Below are 19,784 nucleotides of genomic sequence, written 5' to 3'. Positions count from 1 at the left end.
ACGCCATGACAGCTCAGACACAGCATCAAACCTCTAGTCATAATTAAAAGGGAGTTGTATTCATTTCAGAGCTGCTGGCTCGGGTTCTGTCACAATTTACAACTCTGTCATTGCACCAAATAGTTTGAAGTGTGACAGTGTGTTTCCCCGGACTTCAACCCTGTTAACAGCTGCTGAACCATGTCAGTGACTGTAAAAAAACAAGACCTGCAGGAGGCATCGTTCAGGAAGTGAGGCAGCCAACCTCTACCTGCTATAAATATTCCCCCCCACATTCTCCCACCCCTGCTCGGGTCTCATCTTATAGGTCAGGGCTGCGCTGGAGGGCTGGCCCCATAGATCAGCTGACCCCGGCCGGGGCTCTGCCAAAGATGTTGTGTTGGCTTCTTGTGAGCTGTTACTGGTATTTGCTGGCGGAGGCAGAGTCTTGCTGGTCATGTGGTGGCACACGGCTTCAAAACAAACGTTCCCTCCTCGCAGCAAACGAGAAACCGTAGAGCAACAGAGGACAAACAGCTGCTGCAGCTTGATTCTCCTGAAGGACGTTAAGCAGGTAGCCACATTTTGAGATATGTGTGTGTGTGTGTGTGTGTGTGTGTTACCTGCGGAGACAGTGATTTGCATGTGTAGTGATTAGGAGATGCCTTTTTGCCTTGTAAGGTGTTTCAGTGTGACATGGAGGCCGGATGTAAGAAATGGCAGCACCAAGGTTCTGCTGACAGGAGCGGGACCCAGGTCCAGTTCTTCGGTGGCTCCAGCAACGTGCCCGTCACCAGAACCACCACCACCATTCGTCTTCGGGATATTTATGATCCCAAGCTTCAACCTTCCAAAGCGCCGGTCCGGATCCGCCCTCCAGGCCCGAGATCTCCCCCAGTGAAGGAACCGGTGCAGCAAAACCTGTTCGGTGAACCCCCGACCAACACGATCATGAGGAGGCGAGCTCGGTCTCTGTCCTTGTCCGCAGACAGGAGGATAGGTTGTAGGAGCCAGCAGGTACGCTTTGTGGATGCCCTGGGCCTTGACTTAGAGGAGGTGAAGGTCTTTAAGGTGCGGGAGAACCCTCTGATTCCCCACCATGTCATGTTCCGACTGCTGATGAGCTCTGAGCTGGCCTTCGGTAGATCGTTGGAGCTGTCCCTGCCTTACTTCAAGCCTTGTTTCCCTGAGAACATGGGGGCTCAGCCAAACTTCCTGAAGCGGGTCCACACTCAGGGTGTGTGTCTGGACCAGGTGGTGTGTTCAGAGCTCGGTATAACAGGCTCCATACATGTACTCAACTTAGCTTATGAGAAAGAGGTCACAGTGCACTACTCTTTCACCAACTGGAGAACATCCACAGATACAACAGCTTCCTGGGTGTCGAGTGGGCTCCAAGGGGGCAGTCATGGTCCAGGAACGGATCTCTTCAGGTTTCGTCTGCCTGTGCCTCCCTTTGTGCTGCACCCAGGGGCCGTTTTGGAATTTGCCATCTCCTATCGTGTTGAAGGGTCGACTTACTGGGACAACTATGGCGGCTGCAATTATAAACTCTCCTGCCACAGCTACAAGGTGACAGTGCCAAGAGAGTGTGAGGACAGTATGCTGCATTTCACCTGAGTGGCCACACGGGGGAGCTATAACATCTGAACAGGCACGGTGAAGAGCAATGCTGTGCAGCTGTTGTGCAAACCAATGAAGTATATTTACTGAAGTAATCTGCAGTTTTACAGGTATTTGTACTGCTGGGAAATTGATCTATCCATAGTTCCTGCCAGGGACAAATTTGGCCCCCAAATATGTTTTGAAAAAGCAAGAGAAATACTAAAATGATTTTTGCATCACATTCCTTTTAGCAATGACGCTTCAGAGATACAAGCAACCCAGATCAGCTGTTTGTAGATTTTAATGTTAAAGCCAGGAAGCTTCATTATCTAATAAATCATCATGATCTCAGTCGGATTGTTGTTGAAGTTCAGTTAAATCCAGCTTGAGTTGGTGCTGCTTCATGCTTTTGCTTCTGCAGTGATTTGTGAATGTGTTTGTGTGAAGCCGAGGAAGTGAGCTGCTGCTCTCAATAACCCCGAACAATCGGCTCCTGTCAGCAACATCACCACGCAGAACAAATGCTAATCCCTCAGCTAATATGGTACTAACTAATGCTATGAACTACAGCGCTGTGTTCGTAGTACTTCAAATAGTACCCTTGTTTATTTTTTCAAAAACTAGAATAATCTTTGATGTGGGAGGAGCCTGAGTCTTTGCTGAGGTCAGTGAGGATGTTTATCTCTTAGTAATTAACAACGCAGCAGTGTAGCAACCAGAGATGTGACTTCTAGGAACGTGTGTGTGTGTGTGTGTGTTCGTTCCACATTTTATGAGTGTATTTATTTTCTGGAATGAGTTGCTCTCCAGAGGCACATGGTCTGACAATAGCGCCCCTTGACTGAAGTGATACTTCACATTTCATCCCTCCCCTCTGTCTTGAGCTCACTAAGACCCTTCCTCCCACCTGCAGTTCCTCTGCCTGACGCCAGGTTGCAGGGAAAGCCGGCCACAGGCCATCACCCAGTGTGATCGTGTCTTTTCAACGCAGCTGCTCGATCAGCAACTCACACGTACTTTGATTTGAGACAAAAACAAACTATGAACTGGCAGTTGAAGACAACCAGCCGGCTCGCACTTGCCCACGCTCACTCACAGCAGCACCAGCAGTGGGAGTTTGTTTTTGAACAAATATTTGTGAGGCAAAATACACTTTTTGGGTGAAAAACTGCTTAAAACCCTCCAAGTCTGAAATAAAAGAGCCCTGATGACTTCATAGACTGAGTTTTGTGAGTATAATTGGTGTAGTACTACTTTATGAGTTTGACACAAGTATTTCTGTCTTGGGGATCTCTGAACAGTTAGAGAAAGACTTTGCTGACTTCCGCCGGTCTGGGATTAACAGTCACACACAGACCACAGCAGATCTCTGCTCACGGCTGACACCAGGCGGTGACGCGCCGCCGCTGTTGTGGTTCCCTCTGACCTGCCGGGCTTGACCCCGGTTTTCTGCGGCTTGTTGTGTTCATGGAGGAATTTCAAGGAGCGGATTCGGCTGATCTCAGATCCACCGGTCAGTTCTGATCTCTCACCAAAAACGGCAGCAGTGGCTGGCGGGCTGCCGCCACTGGCGGAGCAGGGGTTTTTCCATCTGACTGAATGGCATTCTTTAAACATGATAGCGAGCAACCATCTCAACCAGCAGCATCTCAACACCCTCCTCCACAAATATACATATAAATAGATGCACTGATAGATTTATTACAGTGTTTAATAAATCATTGCTCATTAAAGCTGGGTGAAAAAACCCTAAATCAACAGTCTGTGTGCAGTGACCTCATGTGGAGTGCACGTGCAGGCCCCTGTTCCACTCCATGTCATGAAGTATGAATGCAAATTAAATTAAAGGGTGAAAAAATAGCTAATTTGTCATGACTGTGCATCCACGCCGCTGGAGGCGTACCATCTCCAGATGTCCATCCATCCTTTTTCTGTGAGCGTGACATCCGAGGAACATCTCAGGGAATTCCTACAAGTTTGCCCCAAGCAGACTTTTTGACAACAGCCTTTGCATTTTTAAGTACAACACACAAACATCACAGATCACATGATCTCCTCCAATGACCGCCTTCGTCCTCTTCTGTAGGTTTGTGTATTCCTTTAGTTCCAGCAGACCCTCAACCGACCATCTGCTCCATGTGGTGCACAGATGTGTGTGTGTGTGTGTGTTGTTGGGGCTCACGTCCATGCAACCCTTAATGTGTTGCTACTGGAGGTTGCACAAGTACCCATATTAGGCTCCACCGATGACCCTCAGCGGTGACGTTCTCCTGGGAGACCGAGAGGAGGAACTACGAGTTACATCATCAACACACTGTCGACGCTTCTGTGTTTGGAACAAAACTGCTGTCACTCAGGGGGAATCTGGGGCGTCAGTGACTTCATTTGTAGGCGCCTGATTTATTAAGGTGATGTATTGTTGCTCACCGTGTAACAGTGACGTGGTTTCTCCTCATGCACGCAGCTGAATGATGGGTTTATTCATAGAGAGCCTATTTTTACAGTCATCGCGCTCGCAGTTGGCTACAAACTGCTGAACATATGTTGTCACTCTTAGCCTTCACACACCTGAGGGATGCTGGGAAGCCAGGATATCCCCTCCTCACGCCCACGAGAACATCCCCTCCTCCCCAGCACCCCCGCAAGCCCCCGTCTGTTCAGGACTGGCCACTATCAGCTGCAGTAGCTGCTCAGTTCAGGACTCCCGATGACGGCGAGCGTTGGCGCCGTACCGTGAACGTGACCATCTGTTCCTCCACTACTACTGACTCACATGACAACGACGCTGATGTCAGTAAAGAAGCTAAAACCAGCTCAGCCAATGTCAAAGAGCCTGGCAGAGTTGACGACACACGAGGAAGCTGGGATTCTTAATAAAATGTGACGTAGGCGCCCTCCTACGTCACCTGCCACTGGCAGACGCACAGCGACGCACACACAGTGGTTTTAACAACTGAGGTTACTCTGCCAGCATGGAAACTTGATCCAGATTTTGAGAAACTGGACAAACGCAGCCATTTTAGCCTGCCACCATCATGAGGACAGTCGTCTTGTCTGACCTGATCACGAAAGACAGAATCCTGCTTGAGGCCAGACTCAAACCTTAGGAGACAACATGACGGAAAAAATTCACTCATTCTGTTATTCTGTGATTTTCGAGTGTGAGTTGAAAGACAAACCAGAGCACGCAGGCGTAAGAATCAAAAACCTGTATTGTGCAGACCATAAATAGTGCTTACAAAGGGATGCTCGTCTTGTACACAGACAAGGGTTCTGTTTAAGAACATTGATACCGTCCATATAAAACTCATCAGTGAGACGCCAACACAGGACCAGGGTGTGACAACGGATAGTGGGACTGGTGGACTGGCTCACATGCACCTCTCCCCCCCGTAGAATCATAAAGGTTTTTCAAAAGAGTCTGTTAACAAAAAAAGTCTCGTCTTGTCTGTGGCAAATATCTGAGTCTTCCTGTTCCCGGGACCAGGTGGCGGGAGTTCTTCCTCTGAGTAGAGCTTGCTGCGTTCGTCCCCGTCTACTCGCGGCTCCACTTCTAGAGACATAGCCTCCAAGGTTCGCTGGACCCAAATATCAGGACACCCACTGACTGTGGGCCAGTGTGCTGGAAGACTCTGTGCAAGGTCTTCACTGACAGAACCAGATATCAGCAACTCTTCACAGAAGAAACCTTGCTAAGGCCGGTGGAACCTGCAGAGGACAGGAGGGCAACGTGTGGGCTGAGACATTCACACTCGAGGACTTCATCAATCAACTTTCTATTCTTAGACCTGCAGGGAGAACGGGGTCTCGTCTACGCACAGACCCAGATAACCCAGGTGTTTTTTGGCTCAACGCTAGCAGACGTAAGCTGAATCTGTGTGAAGCTTCATTATGGTGCAAGGGAGGTGCAGCGCTCCCATCTCCAGAGGCTGGAACGCAGCTGGATCACCACGTCACAATGACCCGCCTCCACACAGCACCGCCTCCGAGACGCTGCCTCCCACTCACCTGGTCAGATGCTTGCTGGAAGAATGGACTTCCATCTCGTTGCTTTTGAACTCATTCAGCTCTTTCCGGATCGCCGCCTGCAGAAGGAAAGATCTCATCACGCGTGTGCACATGTGCGACCCTCCACACACGGACACAGCCACTCAGGCTGTCATGAAAATGGAAACACATCTGCTGACCTGCAGCTTAAATAACGGCTGGCATGAAAGAAGAGTGCTGTGAAGACTGAAATGATCTCTTAACACACGTTGTGTTTCCGTTTAATCGTCACACAAACGCCGGATATTTTGGTGAAGTAGGTGTGTTTCCATCTACTGGCGTTAGATTTTAAAAACAGGTTGTACAGTGCTACCAGAGGGTGGCAGTGTAGATGAAACGACACGACTGTGGCTGTGACAACCGTAATAGCAGAAGAAGAAGAAGAAGAAGAAGAAGAAGAAGAAGAAGAAGAAGAAGAAGAAGAAGAAGGAGGAGAAGGAGAAGAAGAGGTTTGATTCTGAGTTAGCAAGGTCCCAGAGAACAAGGGTTGGGTGTTGAGGTTCAAGACCAGAAGGTCCGGTTCTCTACCTTGTCTGCAGCTGACAGGCGGGTCCAGGGTTTGTCAGCCCGCCTGTCGTAGTCCTGAGCTTTGGCCACTTCCACGTAGTCACTGAAACGAATGAGGATCTTCCTGTCCCGCAGCTCGTCCACTGTCGGCCGCTGGTTGAGCTACAAATCAAGAACAACAGTCGGCGAATCCCTGGTCAGGTGATCCATCAACCACCAATCACTCAGGGAGAGGAAGGCAGAGTTATCGTGGGTGTTTCTGTACCTTTCTGTTGAGCCGCTGCTTGATTTCCCGCCTCTCCTCCTGTTCAGTCTGGTCATTTCTCTCTGTTGGCACCACGACAAAAACAGAGATTTGTCAGCAAAGATGATGTCACACACCCATAATAACCATCTGAGCACTGACGCCAACAGTTTACCCACCAGCCTCAGCGTCTCAGTCCATTTTGGCACGATTAACATAATTTAGTCCACAGAAATAGAAAGACCAGCCCAGGTGTAAAGACCAGCCCTGGACTAAAGACCAGCCCTGGACTAAAGACCAGCCCAGGTGTAAAGACCAGCCCTGGACTAAAGACCAGCCCAGGTGTAAAGACCAGCCCTGGACTAAAGACCAGCCCAGGTGTAAAGACCAGCCCAGGTGTAAAGACCAGCCCTGGACTAAAGACCAGCGGGGATCGCGGGTGCAGGGATCTGTCAGGGAGGTTCAGCTCAGACAGAGGCAGAGCGACAGACTTGAGAGGTCCTGGTCTTTAGGCCCACAGCTGCTAGGAGGCCCACAGGTGGTCTGTCTCCGCTGAGGGACACGTGTGGGACGTCATTCCTCACATAGCTGCTGTCTTAATTACTGAGGGCGCTGGGACCAGGTCCACGGAGCCTGACACCGTCATCCTGAGTTCATTCACTTAACTACTCTTCAAGAAACGAGTTTGAGTGACAGCGAATGTTCGATGATCAGAGCCCATTCAAGTGATAATGGTGGGCTTTTGACAGGCTTTGAGTCAGACTTGTGTTTTTTACATTTGCCGATTACGGCGTGTAGGCAGGGCGTCCCTGCAGCGCCACCATATTTTCTACAGAGTGATATTTAACAGACAGTTAGCCTACAAAGCCTTTTTTCTTGGTATATTAAAGAGAATTATTAGTATAGTTGATTGTTTTCATTAATCAACTGAGGAATTAATCATTTACTACAGAATCGTGAGGCAGAATTGACAGGTCTCAGATTCCTGTCCGTAGTTCCACGCTGCCACGGCCGTCTATACATGCAGGTCAGCGAAATCGCTTTGGAAGGTATTTTAAACCTGTTCTTTACTGCAGTCTGACGATGTAGCCAGCCACAACAAGGACGGAGACAATAATCAAGAAATCCAATAGGAAATATGGAATCTGATTGGAGGAACTGGACCAGCGCTCCTCCAGCCCCTGAGACATGAGGGAGTACTTCAAGTACTAGTATTCGCTGTGGGGAGATAAATATTCAAAGATACAGAAAAAGTGTGTGCACTCAAATTAAACAGTTATATGTTACTTATTTCAAAGTGAAAAAATAACAATAATTTAAGGTCAAAAGAAAAAGACCAGAAAAAAAAGGAAAACTGCAACAAAATGGGAGATTCCCACTTCAGCGCTGAGCCCCAGCAGTGACCGCCGGGGTCGAGCTGTCAGGCGGGAGCTGGCGGGGCTTCCGGGGTCTACTCACGCTTCAGGATGTTGCGGCTCTCCAGCTCCTCCACCGCGGGTCTCTGGCTCAGCCTCCTGCGGAAAAACACCAAGATTACGTTCTGGACCATGATGCCGCTCCGCTGCCGGGGTCTCTGTGTCTCCAACCCCGCGACCGCGCAGCCTGCTCAGCCGCCTTGGTGCGCTAAGACCCGCACATCCAGAGCACAAAACCTGCGATTCCGGCAAGCGGCTGATGCTGATGCTCGGTCGTCCAAATCTCCACATCAGGAAGAGATTCACAGGGATTGACCGGGAAAGCGGAGAGGTTCCGCCGGAGGACCAGCTCGGCTCCAGGAGGAGCGAAGTTAGTGGAGAGAAGCGGCGGCGGGGAGGATGATGAGCGGTGTGTGACTCCTCCCCCCCCCCCCCCCCCCCGCTGAACCAGTGTGGAGGGGTGGGACCGAGCGCCGACCCCCCCCCCCCCCCCCCACACACACACACACACACACACGCTGCTGGTGTGGCTGCACAGCTTTACTGTTAACAATAGTGGAAAGTGAGTAATTTTACTCAGTTACTGTACAGTGTCTGTGTATTTGTACTTTACTTGAGTCCATATTTTGTATATCTTTATATTTTAGGGAACTTTTACTTCATTACATTAAACATCTTTCATGTTTCAGAATCAGTATCAGAATACTTTATTAATCCCGGGGGGAAATTCTGTTCACTCCACTACATTACAAAATTAATCTAAACTATTGTACTGGAAACTTTCACACAAAAAAACAGGCAAATGCTGATGAAGATGATGCGGATGAAGATGATGCTGATGAAGATGATGCGGATGAAGATGATGCGGATGAAGATGATGATGTACTTGCAAATCTGAAGAGGACCAAAACCAACTGGATCAAGCGCCGCTTCAACACGGCCTAAGAGCTCCACAGTTAAACGACCAGCTGAAGGCTCCTGACACACAAACATCGTGTAAAATCAGTGTTTTTAACCTATAAAACACGATCACAATTGATATTAAATACAGTACAATTTTATGTTACCTTTACTGGAGTACTACTATCTCATAGAAATATTCAGCAAACTAATTGAGTTAGCTGGTAGCAAGCTAACATACTGCTAATGTGGCTAAGCTAACGTTATGCACGTTTGCAAACCTCAAATTTAGCCACCGTTATAAAGACGTAGACGCCCCCTTCCGGTTTGAGCGATGCGTCTCTGCCACCGCCATCGCCGCTCAAGCCCTCACCTGGTGAGACGCCTCTACTGATACAAGATGGCTGACTTTGGTGCTGGGCTGGCTTATGTCAGGTAAAGAAAAAAACAGCGGAACATTTTTCCTCCATTGATACATCAGTACAGTGCTAGTCAAACAGCTGTGTGTGTTACTGGATTAAATCTGAAATAAAACTAAATGGCTCTTAGCATGTTAGCATGTGCTGCTGGCCAGGGTTGATCAGGGCCGACATCCGTCTGTTCCCATCAAGTTCCTGCACGGCAGTGAGATTGTCACGACTCCTAAAGAGGTTGTGCAAATCAAGTCTCGAGTCTTCTGAGGTCTCTGAGCGCCTCATCTGTACAGGTAGGAACAAGCCACGATTGTCGTTTTCTCAGGTTATTTTATTCAGACAGTTGCGACATACTCATCCTGACACTTTCCCTGAACCCAGTTTAAGATGTTCTAATTTACTTTTCCTCACTGAGGGTCAAAGACCTGAACGGACTTCGTTTAGAGGAAGAACCAATGAGTCTCTCATCAGAGGACCTAGAGTCGGTACCTGCCTGATGTTACAGAGGAGACACGGGTGTGATTGATAGTTGCGTTGGATTCAGGGGCCAATGACACAGGGCCATAATTAATGTTACAAGTTACACCTGCCCCCCCCCCCCCCCCCCCCCCCGCAGCCAACTAGTCTAACACGACTGGCGGGTTTCTTTCTGGGCAGATTAAGCAGCATTCCACATCACCAGAATTCTAGGATTCCATATGGATCAGCTGTCCTCCCCCGTCCATAACAAACAACAAACAAACCTCCTTGTCTGGTCCAGGTAGCCGGGCCAGGAGGAGCATGAGTGCTGGACTCTCTGCAAAACCAAGGCAGGAGGAAGCAACCGGACCATTGTGAGGTTCTTGCTGTCATCAAAGTTGTCCAGAGGCCCAAAGAAAGCTAACAAAGCTGCAGCTTTACAGCTCCTTTGTTTGAATGCACTAATGTGACCTTTCCCTGAATAGAGGTTGCAACAGCATGAGACAGTCGACTGGAAATATCAGTGTTGCACCGTGAGCGGCCCAGTGAAACCTGTCAGAACTGAGCAGAGTCTGTGTGTGGAGTCCTGGAGCGAGGGAGGGAGTCCAGGGTCCACACAGGTGCTTAGAGTGGCCCGCGCAGGTGAGTGACGATGGAGCCGGCTGCTTCAGGTTAGCCCTCTGCTAACGTACGTGGATGAACACATGAATTGTTGTTGTCATTGCATGTTAAAGCCACTTTATTAAAATTACAAGTCAACGGCAAGCGTTAACGGCAGTTCGTGATGATGCACGGGTGAGGCTGATGGCACAGTGTACAACTGTCTATCACAGCCGCCATTACTATTGACCCTGCTGCGTGAAATTATTTGTCACGACTCACTTAGGAGCAACGGAGAGCTGGTTTGAATCCACAGTCAGGAAAAGAGGCGATCAGGACTCCGAGTGTGTGGTTCAGGGAACCAAAGTAGATCCGAGCAGCTCAGCAGTACAAGAACGGGGCGTTACGCTTACTGGGAACAGCGTGTCTTCTTCAGAGTAACACAAACTCCAGCGTCCCTGTTAGTGAGGCGGACACCAGGTTTTCGCAGTAGGCCAACATGGCATCCTTGCTTCACCTGCACATGCATCACTCAGAGGTGGATCTGCATTATTATCAAGACGCACAACAAGAGTCCTCAGACACTCAGCGTTTTCTGATCATTTTCCATGAATTATTACAGCGACTTCGTCTGTCCAGCATCTGCTACAAGGCTCAAGGGTCACAACACAGATCTGAGAGCATTTTCCTTCGTAAAAAACATTTGCCAAGTCTTTTTTTGGTGTTGTTGTTTACACCCCTGTTAGCTAACTTGCAGTTTTCTTCACTGCCTTTGTACAATAGGTGGGAGGCTACCACCAACCACAGACACGGTGGGACACCAGCACGATGTGGGTCCGCTCCACAGGACCCACTTTTGGGACGACTGTTTGAACTACACAGGACCGCTTGCAGCACAACCCAGCCACTGGTGTTGCCAGTTCCACACAGACTCGGACCTGGTAGCTAGGGAACCAACAGCACGTCCAGCTCCATCATGGTAGCACTAAGGAGGACCAGCTGGTGCATTCAGTTGAACCAAATTTGCTCCCGCTCATCGCAGAGTGGGGTTGTAGTTGGTTTTATCTCACATTGAAGTGTTTGTGGATGGCTGGGCATTGGGCTGGATTAAGATGGCGTGTGTTGGAACGCATGAGGACCTGGAGACTTTGTGAAAACATTTGTGGGTAGCATTGGGTGAAGCGTCACGTAAAACACAGCAACAGGAGGCAAACTGAGGTCTACGGTGGGTTTCCCAGGCCCACCTCAGCTCACCTACCCCGAGGCTCCTTTGGGACTCCTGGAGCGACAGGTCTCACCCTGCCTCATAAATTGAACGGCCCTGAAAACATCGATCACTTTTCAAACATACACAATCACCACATTTGAATTTGACTTCAAATTGGACGAAAGCTCCACATTGCTGCGTCCTGACAGGGTGGAGGGCAGGGAGCGCAGATCTAAAATAAGCCCCCAGCTGTGTCACTGAGGGCTTATAAAGCACCAGACATGGCTGCGAGTGGTCGATGGGCTTAATGGTACAGAGCTAGAGTAGGAGAACTTCAGCTTTCCACTCTAGAGCAGCTAACGGGACTAATTGATTATGTAGTCGTGTCACTTTAACACGCATGCATCTATATGGCCTCAGTGATACTTCCTGTGTGACCCCCTGGCAGCCCACTAATGAAGACCTTCTCTCACTCACTCCCAAACAAATGCACAGTCTCATCTACCGGTAACCCAGCAAATCAACAGCTTTACCGCATGAGAGGTGGAGGGGCCAGTTTCAGCCAGAGGGGACGCCGCAGTCAACACAAACTCATTGTAGCTGTGTTAATGGCAGCCAAAGCACTTTCCCTCCTTCGCTGTTTCACACGTGGTGACACACAGCGATGGCGAAGGAAACCATGCTAGGAGCCAGTCTGCTTATTAGCAGCAATTACAGGTTCTAAGCCATGCCATCATCCACCACATGCATTTCAACTCAGAGGCCTTTCTGTAGGTTCGAGGCAAACATCCCCAATCAGGCATCAAGGAAGAGTGAGTCAGGTTCTGTTTTGCCAAACAACCCTAATGGGCTGTTAGTCACAGAGTCCTGCAGCGAAATGTGCTCCACAAGTACTCACCCACTCTGCTTGGTCAGAGGTAAAAGTTCCTTGTTTATTGCAGAACTCACACGCACGTCAAAGCAATGAGCTGCCTGTAAGAGCAAGGGCTGATGGGAATGTCAGCTCATCAACAGTGGAGGAGAACGGGATGAGTCAGGCGCCACGGGCCTGGCGGCAGCCTGCTACTGCCCACTGAGGTGTGTCCTAATGCCTGGCTCCGTCCCCTCAGTGAGAGAGCCCCAGGACAGGAGCGCTGCGCTTGGCAGTGGAGGGAGTCCAGGACAGCCCGGGGAACCGGGGGGTGCAGGGGGGTTTGGAGGTTGGTTGCCAGGAATAATTAAATTAACCCTCTTTATTCGTAGCCTTCCAGAACCTGCCGTTTATGTAACATCCACGCTTGTGTGTAAGAGTTGACCTAGATGTTTATAAGACAGTTTGAATTCTGAATGTCCTGCGTCCCCCGACCCTCAAGCGCACAAACAAACACAGGCAGAAACCTTTTCAACCACCCCCCACACCTCTCTCTCTCTCTCTCTCACCTTCTGTCTCTGTCTCTCTCCTCAATGGCTTTACTGATAAGTGATGAATGGGACACATTCAAGGGCTCAGACATGAAATCCAGGAATCAATTCTTTCTCTGGCTGTTTGTTTGTGTCTGAGGCTTTTGCCCTTCAGCGCAGGAACACGGTTCAGGCGGGGGTTGGTGCTTGGGCCCCGAATGACCCGCTGAGTGCGCTGTGTGGAGGAAGTGACTTCAAATAGCTTCTGCGCTGCTCGGAGCGCCAGAGGATGCTGAGCATAAACTTTCACACGGCAGAGAAACCTTGTCTGGGCTCCAGGTCTGATATGGAGGAGCAAACATTGCTTTTCACATAAATGAATCTAACCCTGAATCAATGCTGGAGACGGACAATGACAAGACCCCCCCAACACACTGTGTTTATTTTTAGCCTGATGAATGTAGCAAGGGGTGACAACCAACAAAATTAGCCTTGTATGTCAGCGGTCAGGTCTCTGATGACTGTGGTGTGACCCTAATTTGGAGGGAAGGGAAAGGGAGAGGAACACAGCGAGTGGGCGCCGAGGCACTCAGGCTTTTGACATTTAAATGAGATGCTACTTGCAGCTACATCACGTAAAAGAAGCCATTGTGTAATGTTAATTAGGGTATGTGGGCCATGCTTGGTGCACTGGCGTGGCAGCATGTAATTTCTCCTCCCGCCATAAATGTGCAGGCTTAGTCATCCGGTGGTTACGTCTCTCCAGCTGCCAAAAAAATAGTTCTGAAACTGGCTTGATGCCGGCATGTGGAGCTGCTTGATGAAAACAAACAGCGAGACGAGTCACGTGGGGGGGGGGGGGGGGGGGTCCTTCTGTGAGGCAAAGATAAACACTCTCATCCTCATTTAATCTTGACGTACTCCACTTCACTTTTGAAGGTATGGACCTGGGATCTGGGGTCTGGGGTCTGGGGTCTTGGGTCTGGGGTCTGGGGTCTTGGGTCTTGGGTCTGGGGTCTTGGGTCTGGGGTCTTGGGTCTGGGGTCTGGGGTCTTGGGTCTTGGGTCTGGGGTCTTGGGTCTGGGGTCTGGGGTCTGGACAACCATATCTGCATCAGCTCTGCAAATCAAGACTGATTTTTTTCTTTTTTTCCCACCTGTTTGCGTTGCTTGTGCTGAAGCTACGCGAAGCAAATAGCTTTCCAAATGTTTTCAAAACAAAAACGTAACAGTTCACACTCTGTATTTCAATGCATGAATATCAAATTAAATTGTTTTAATACAGATTATATTGGATATCAAGCGAATCAGTGGTCAAATTGATCCAACATCATCCATCTCTATTGAAGACCTGCTTTATGTTGAAAACCAGTTCCAAAGTATCAGAAACCAGGGACAGGAACCCAGAGGCAGTTTTACTGATGCAGTTTGTGCCCCCTATTGGCTGAAATGAAATGACGCATAAAAAGGGAAATGGTAATACTCAAAAATATACTGATAAAAGCTAAGGTAGAAAACCTACAAAACAAACACCTAAATGTGATTCAAGCAAGAGAATTTGCTTGAAGGGTCACGATATTTGAGGCTCTGATACGGCTGCATGCTCACTAACCCAACTAGTTACCAACAAGTCATCAGCTGTTTAAACGCTTCACTAACTATATGTATTTATTGCTTTAACTTCATTTGTCATCTCCAACCTGTATTTTGCATTTGGACAAAACAGCAGCTCATAAGTTTGGAAACCCAGAGGGTCAGTTAGCATCGCGTTAGGGCCGGTTCCCTCGTCTAAAGGTCAGTGGGATGTGTGAACGGGTCCTCAGAAATATGCCTGAGAGAAAGTCGGTGGTTTGCACTAACTTCACGTACACAAACACAAGTCATGAACACCATGTTATCCATGGACATCCTTCATTATGTTGCCTTCCTTCCTTGTGACGGCAAAGTCGGTTTCAGGCCTACAGGTGTCACAAGTGGTCACTGCTGCACTCGCATCATTTCCTGTGTTTCCCTGTTTTAATTAATTCAGCGCTGTGGAAAAAAAGCTTTGAAATGCTGTTCTTGGAAGTGAGCGACCCCCCTGGCTCCCGGGGAGACAAACACAGAGGAGATCCCGAGAAGAGAGCGTATTAATATTTCATCCTGGGTTAAAAGGGTTACGAAACTGGAAATTTCCAGAAATTTGCAGATTTCCAAGGAAGAGCAGGGTCCAGCAGCCGCAGGTGGCTGGTGGTCGTCACAGTGGCGTTATTTCAAAGGACAATGAGTTGAAAGGAGTTCAGAAGCTCAGCAACATCTCAGCAACCCCACCCACACACACACACACACTTCCACTGAACCTATTTGTTAGGAGTGGCACCGAATCCCACACCGGGACTCAGAATGCTAATGTCTCTCAGTCAGCTGCTGTGGGGCCGATGCACTTCTGGTTATTTATAGCTGGACAGCAGCTGACTGAGCGGCTCTGCCCCGTTTCACCAAATGAGTCCTGGTGTCAGCAGAAATTGGTCTTTGTGCCACAAATATCCAGTTATTGGTTCCTCCATGCTTGAGCGGACTGAAGCACTGAGTAGTGTCCCGTCATCAGCTCCTCCCGCTGGAGGGAGAAGAAGCCATTTTGTTTGGTGAGTTAGCTGTTAGCTACAGACAATAGCTACACTTCTAGAGGGAGAATATTCCATCCATCTATTTTCTATACCCCTTATCTGTTAGGGGTCGTGTGTGTGTGTGTGTGTGTGTGTGTGTGTGTGTGTGTGTGTGTGTGTGTGTGTGTGGTGAGGGGTGGAGCCTGTCCCAGCTGACATTGGGTGAGAGGCGGGGTTCACCCTGGATGGGTCACCAGTCCATCACAGGGCCATCAGGAGCAGTTAGGGGTTCAGTATCTTGCTCAAGGACACTTGGACATGGTCACTGGGGGAAGTGAGGATTGAACCAGCAACCCTTCAGTTGCTAGACAGCAACTCTACCTTTGAGCCACGCCACCCCCAGGGAGAATATTAGAAATTTGAATGTAGAACTTAATTGTAAATGGAAAAAAGGAAGAGAGGAATAATGTCTAATCTGTGAAACGAAGGAATCAAAGAACGCGTCCTTTGTAAATCATAAGTGTGAATCCCAACCAATGTGTTTTTAAAAGAGCATTCAAGTGGTTTCACTGTCCTACTTTGATACGCCAACTCTTGGTAAGTTGTTGCTGCAAAATAAAGTGAATTACATTTTTTGTCAATTAAATGATTGAATGTTACTGTTTCACTCCTGAACCCTTGACCTGTATGTTACTCCGGCCTCATCAGAGTGTCATCATTACTTTACAATCAAAGTGAATCACTCACGCACTCAGACTTGACCTAAATCCAGCAGAAACCTCCAGGGCTGAAGGCCAACATGGACCAGGGAGACACTGCAGCTCCTGAGAGGCTGGCAGCCTGGGACAGACCAAGGTTTGACAGGTTTCTGTTGTTATTGTTGATATTCTCTGACACGAGAACCGCACTGACCCAACTTATTGGTTTATATTGAAGCTACAGAGCAGTGGTCCCCTAACTACGGCCCGCGGGCCGGATACGGCCCGCCTCCACATTTGGCCCGGCCCCCTGAACAATACCAGAAACGCATTTTGATTTTTTTCCATATGTCTATTTGTATTTGATAATAAAACTGATAACTAGCTATGAACTATTTTCATTATGAACTATTCAGGTGTGTTCACTAGGGCTGCAACGACTAGTCGACGTTGTCGACAAAAATAATAATAGCAACAGTCGACAATGAATTCCATCGTCCACTGTTGTCGCCAGACGCGTTTTTCCAGCAGAGTGAGGCGTCTCACTTGATTATGACCTCTGCCGAGAGTCGCTCATGCGCAGTAGCGTCTCTTCTCTGAGTGGTAACATACAATAATGGCAGCGTCAACATCAGGTACGCGCACCAAAACTTCTAAAGTCTGGTAGCATCTTAGCCTGGATACGGAGAATAAAAGACTACTAGCTAAGGTTGCTGAGCAGACCTTGGTGTCATGGCGGTGACGCAGGAACATTTGAAGAAGCAGCTGAGTGAGCGTTATGAGACTGTGCCTGACAAACGTGTTTTAAATTAATGAATGTTCAATAAAAGATGTATTTTTCATTGTGCCCATCTTTCTTGTGTTTATTATCATTTGCCACATAATTAAATCAACTTCATGCTAAATTTCAGAAAAAGTTAATAATTATCCGATTAGTCGACTCATTGTTTCAATAGTCGGTGACTAGTCGACTACTAAAAGAGTCGTTAGTTGCAGCCCGAATGTTCACACCAAACGCAATGCGAATTTTCACCTCACTTTATTCGTGTGAATTTGATCGCTGGATCAATGTGTTTATATTCGTGAATAAAGCGACGCGAAAATTCACATTGCCGTTTAATGTGAACACAGTCAGTCACTATTTCATACACGCATAGAGCGTGACAGTCTAGTCCACCCTTCTGCAGTCTGTGCTCCTATCTGGCAACACCCCAGGAAAAATCCGAGACCTGAACCCAGAGAGGCTTCTTTGGTAGTGTGGCTTTCTGGAAAACAATACATTTTTACATTTAGGCACCCCGTGATCGTCACACTTTTTCTGTTACAAACTGACCCCGGGCCCCAATAGGAAAGGGGAAAGTTATGTGGCCCTCACAGTAAAAAGTTTGGGGACCCCTGATCTAGAGCATCTTAACCTTCATCCCCTTGATTGGAACACTTGATTATACCTTTACAAAGCTTACTGCATGATTTCAGAGCTGACTGCATTTTTTGACCAGGTGACATTCCTGCAGAGACTCACTACTTCCTGTTAGCTTTCTGCTAACTTGAATGTGGATAAATGATCTCATTGAACTGCTTTTCTAGGCCACCCAAATGTTATCAGACCCAGAGGATGAAGTAGAGTCATTTTACCAGAACTGGTCCACCGCCTCGCAGCCAGAACAACAACAGCAGAGTAGGCCGCGGCTGGGAAGACTACTTCCTGTTCCTCCTCCTACCTAAAGCCAGTGGGAGATTTTTGAACGATATCGAACCAATCAGCACTTTGTTCAAACTGATTCTGCAACACCCAACAGTAGTGTAGCCCCTGATTTGTCCTCATAGTTGATGACATCACTGGTCAGACATGAACATGGCGTCTCCAGAAGCAACAAGCAGTAACGTTGGTATGGTAACGTAGGGTGACACCAGCAACCATCAGCAACAGGGCGATGGACTTGTGAAAACACTTTCTCTGCTCTTCTGGATTTGTCATGTGATGGTGTCACATGGTTTGTTATGCTGACTGGCTGAAGGATCTTGTCTCATCATTTCAGTCCCAGATCAACAAAACCGACTGGAGAGAATTTGGCTGTGTGAGGAGCTGAGGGGGCTGAGCCAGGGGGCTGAGCCGGGGGGCTGAGCCAGGGGGCTAAGCCAGGGGGCTGAGCCAGGGGGCTAAGCCAGGGGGCTGAGCCGGGGGCTGAGCCAGGGGGCTGAGCGGCCGAAGGCTCTAAACCTTATGGTGGTCAAGCGAGCGGGTGGGAGGATGAGTTGGGTGGAGGAGGGAGACCTGAGGGTACGGGTCGGTGTGTGTGTGGAGGAGCTCGCTGAGGTGCTGAGGAAAGCAGTATGTAACAAAGAGCTGGTGGAGGTGCTGCAGGCCCGACGTCGTTCATGTGAACTCAGCTACACGGAAAGCTGGTCGGAACTCCAAAGAACACGGATGCATATTATGTCAGTCTTCCTTGCGGGCCAGCAGGACGGGTCCATCGGAAGGGCGATGACGTAGATGGAGCATTGATTATGGCTGCCGCAGGACTATTTCATCACCGAGAGCTAAATTTAGAAACAGAGGGTTCCCTTCCGCTACCCCAGGCCGGCCCACTGCTCTGCATCCTGTGGCAGGGCGCTGCACTTAGCTAACGCAAATCAATGCAACATAGCGAGCCCTCTTCAGCACACCAGTGCATGTGTTGCATCAGAGCAGCACAGTGAACTTTGACCGGTTCAGAGGACGTGAACACACTGGTTCTGTTAAATCAAATTCCACAACATAGGTGGCGTGTTCCCACTCACAGGGATGGTTTCATCCTTCCGGAAGAATCCCATTTAGGTCTTGAATATGAATTGTGAAATGATAATTTCCTCAACACGCACAATGAATGGTAGTGGATGGGAAGTGGTAGCATACCCCAGGCAGAAGAAGCACAGAGGTCCTGCTCGTCTGGCCCGGGGGACGCTGGATAATCAGAGTATTTCCCAAAACGTTGCTAGGTTCTTTTTAAAGTTTTGAAGTACCTGTACTTTACATTTACACTTCTGCCTTTTTTTTTAAACTTTTCACTGCATTTTACCAAAATATCTGTACTTTTCATTTCCAAAACAGGCTTTTTACTTTAGCTTGGTGCATTTGGGCAGAATTATTTGGGTTTTTTTATTGTTTTTTGGATCTCCAAAATGACCAGTTTCAAGCAGAATAGATGACACAATGACACAGAGAACAGGACGATCCCTGAAGTATCCGTCTGGGTACGTCCTCATCAAACCATCCTGTTCAAAGTCACCCCCAGAAAAGCGTATTTTGCCTCTCAAGCACTCACTAATGGGAGTCTTCAGCTCACACAGATGTTTCAGTGACTCCAGAATGCAGGAAGAACCAGCCACGTATATTTAGCTTGTAGCTAACGGAGCCTGACGGCGAACAACAGCTAAACTGTCCACAAATGTCTGTTTACAGAATCTCTAGGTCGTCGTCTGGTTTAATCGGAGTCTCCTTAATCCAGCTCAGTAAACCATAAACGCTGTGGTCGCAGATGTTAACTAACAAGAACACTTCCAGTTGGGTGCTTCTGCGAATGAGCTCTGAAAAAACTAAGAAAACCTTTTTGTGAGTACTTGAAAGGAAAAATCAGCTTTTTGGGTGAAGCATCACGTATAGGGTGGTTTAGAACTGAAGTCTGAGTTCAAGAAGGCTGATGAACCAATGCCGCTGTCAACGGACGGGTCGATTCTATCGTGTGGCTTTGCACAAGAAGAGTCAG

At 48.5% G+C, this 19,784-nt stretch overlaps 2 protein-coding genes across 6 annotated transcripts in view; one reads left to right on the top strand and one right to left on the bottom strand.

Moving 5' to 3' along the window:
• The first annotated feature begins 284 nt into the window (after window positions 1–284).
• Window positions 285–2,677, top strand: ppp1r3db (protein phosphatase 1, regulatory subunit 3Db). 2 transcript variants are annotated; one of them, XM_086200543.1, is made up of 2 exons: window positions 285–553; window positions 661–2,677. In XM_086200543.1, exons 1-2 carry the CDS (start codon window positions 437–439, stop codon window positions 1,597–1,599), a joined length of 1,056 nt encoding a protein of 351 aa, XP_086056669.1. In that variant the 5' UTR covers window positions 285–436; the 3' UTR covers window positions 1,600–2,677. The 2 variants fall into 2 exon arrangements, with proteins under 2 accessions (XP_086056669.1, XP_086056670.1); XM_086200544.1 differs by having other exon boundaries at window positions 418–553; window positions 638–2,677.
• A 2,026-nt stretch (window positions 2,678–4,703) lies between these two features.
• Window positions 4,704–19,784, bottom strand: part of phactr3b (phosphatase and actin regulator 3b) — a 42,990-nt gene continuing 27,909 nt past the window's right edge. For 2 of the 4 annotated variants that reach the window (XM_086197838.1, XM_086197865.1), the window contains exons 9-13: window positions 7,841–7,896; window positions 6,404–6,465; window positions 6,160–6,300; window positions 5,593–5,669; window positions 4,706–5,292 (exon numbers count right to left, since the gene is read on the bottom strand). In XM_086197838.1, the coding sequence (XP_086053964.1) occupies window positions 5,277–5,292; window positions 5,593–5,669; window positions 6,160–6,300; window positions 6,404–6,465; window positions 7,841–7,896 (352 nt within the window). In that variant the 3' untranslated portion in view covers window positions 4,706–5,276. Of the gene's footprint in view, window positions 5,293–5,592; window positions 5,670–6,159; window positions 6,301–6,403; window positions 6,466–7,840; window positions 7,897–19,784 lie in introns of all 4 variants that reach the window. The other 2 variants (XM_086197856.1, XM_086197848.1) reach the window with 2 other exon arrangements.

Source organism: Aulostomus chinensis, chromosome 3, assembly GCF_037954235.1.
Source record: "Aulostomus chinensis isolate RoL2024-O1b breed Wild chromosome 3, RoL_Achi_v1.0, whole genome shotgun sequence".
NCBI classification, from domain to species: Eukaryota; Metazoa; Chordata; class Actinopteri; order Syngnathiformes; family Aulostomidae; genus Aulostomus; species Aulostomus chinensis.
Note: the sequence above shows the minus strand (reverse complement) of the source record. Positions and strands in the feature narration are given on the sequence as shown.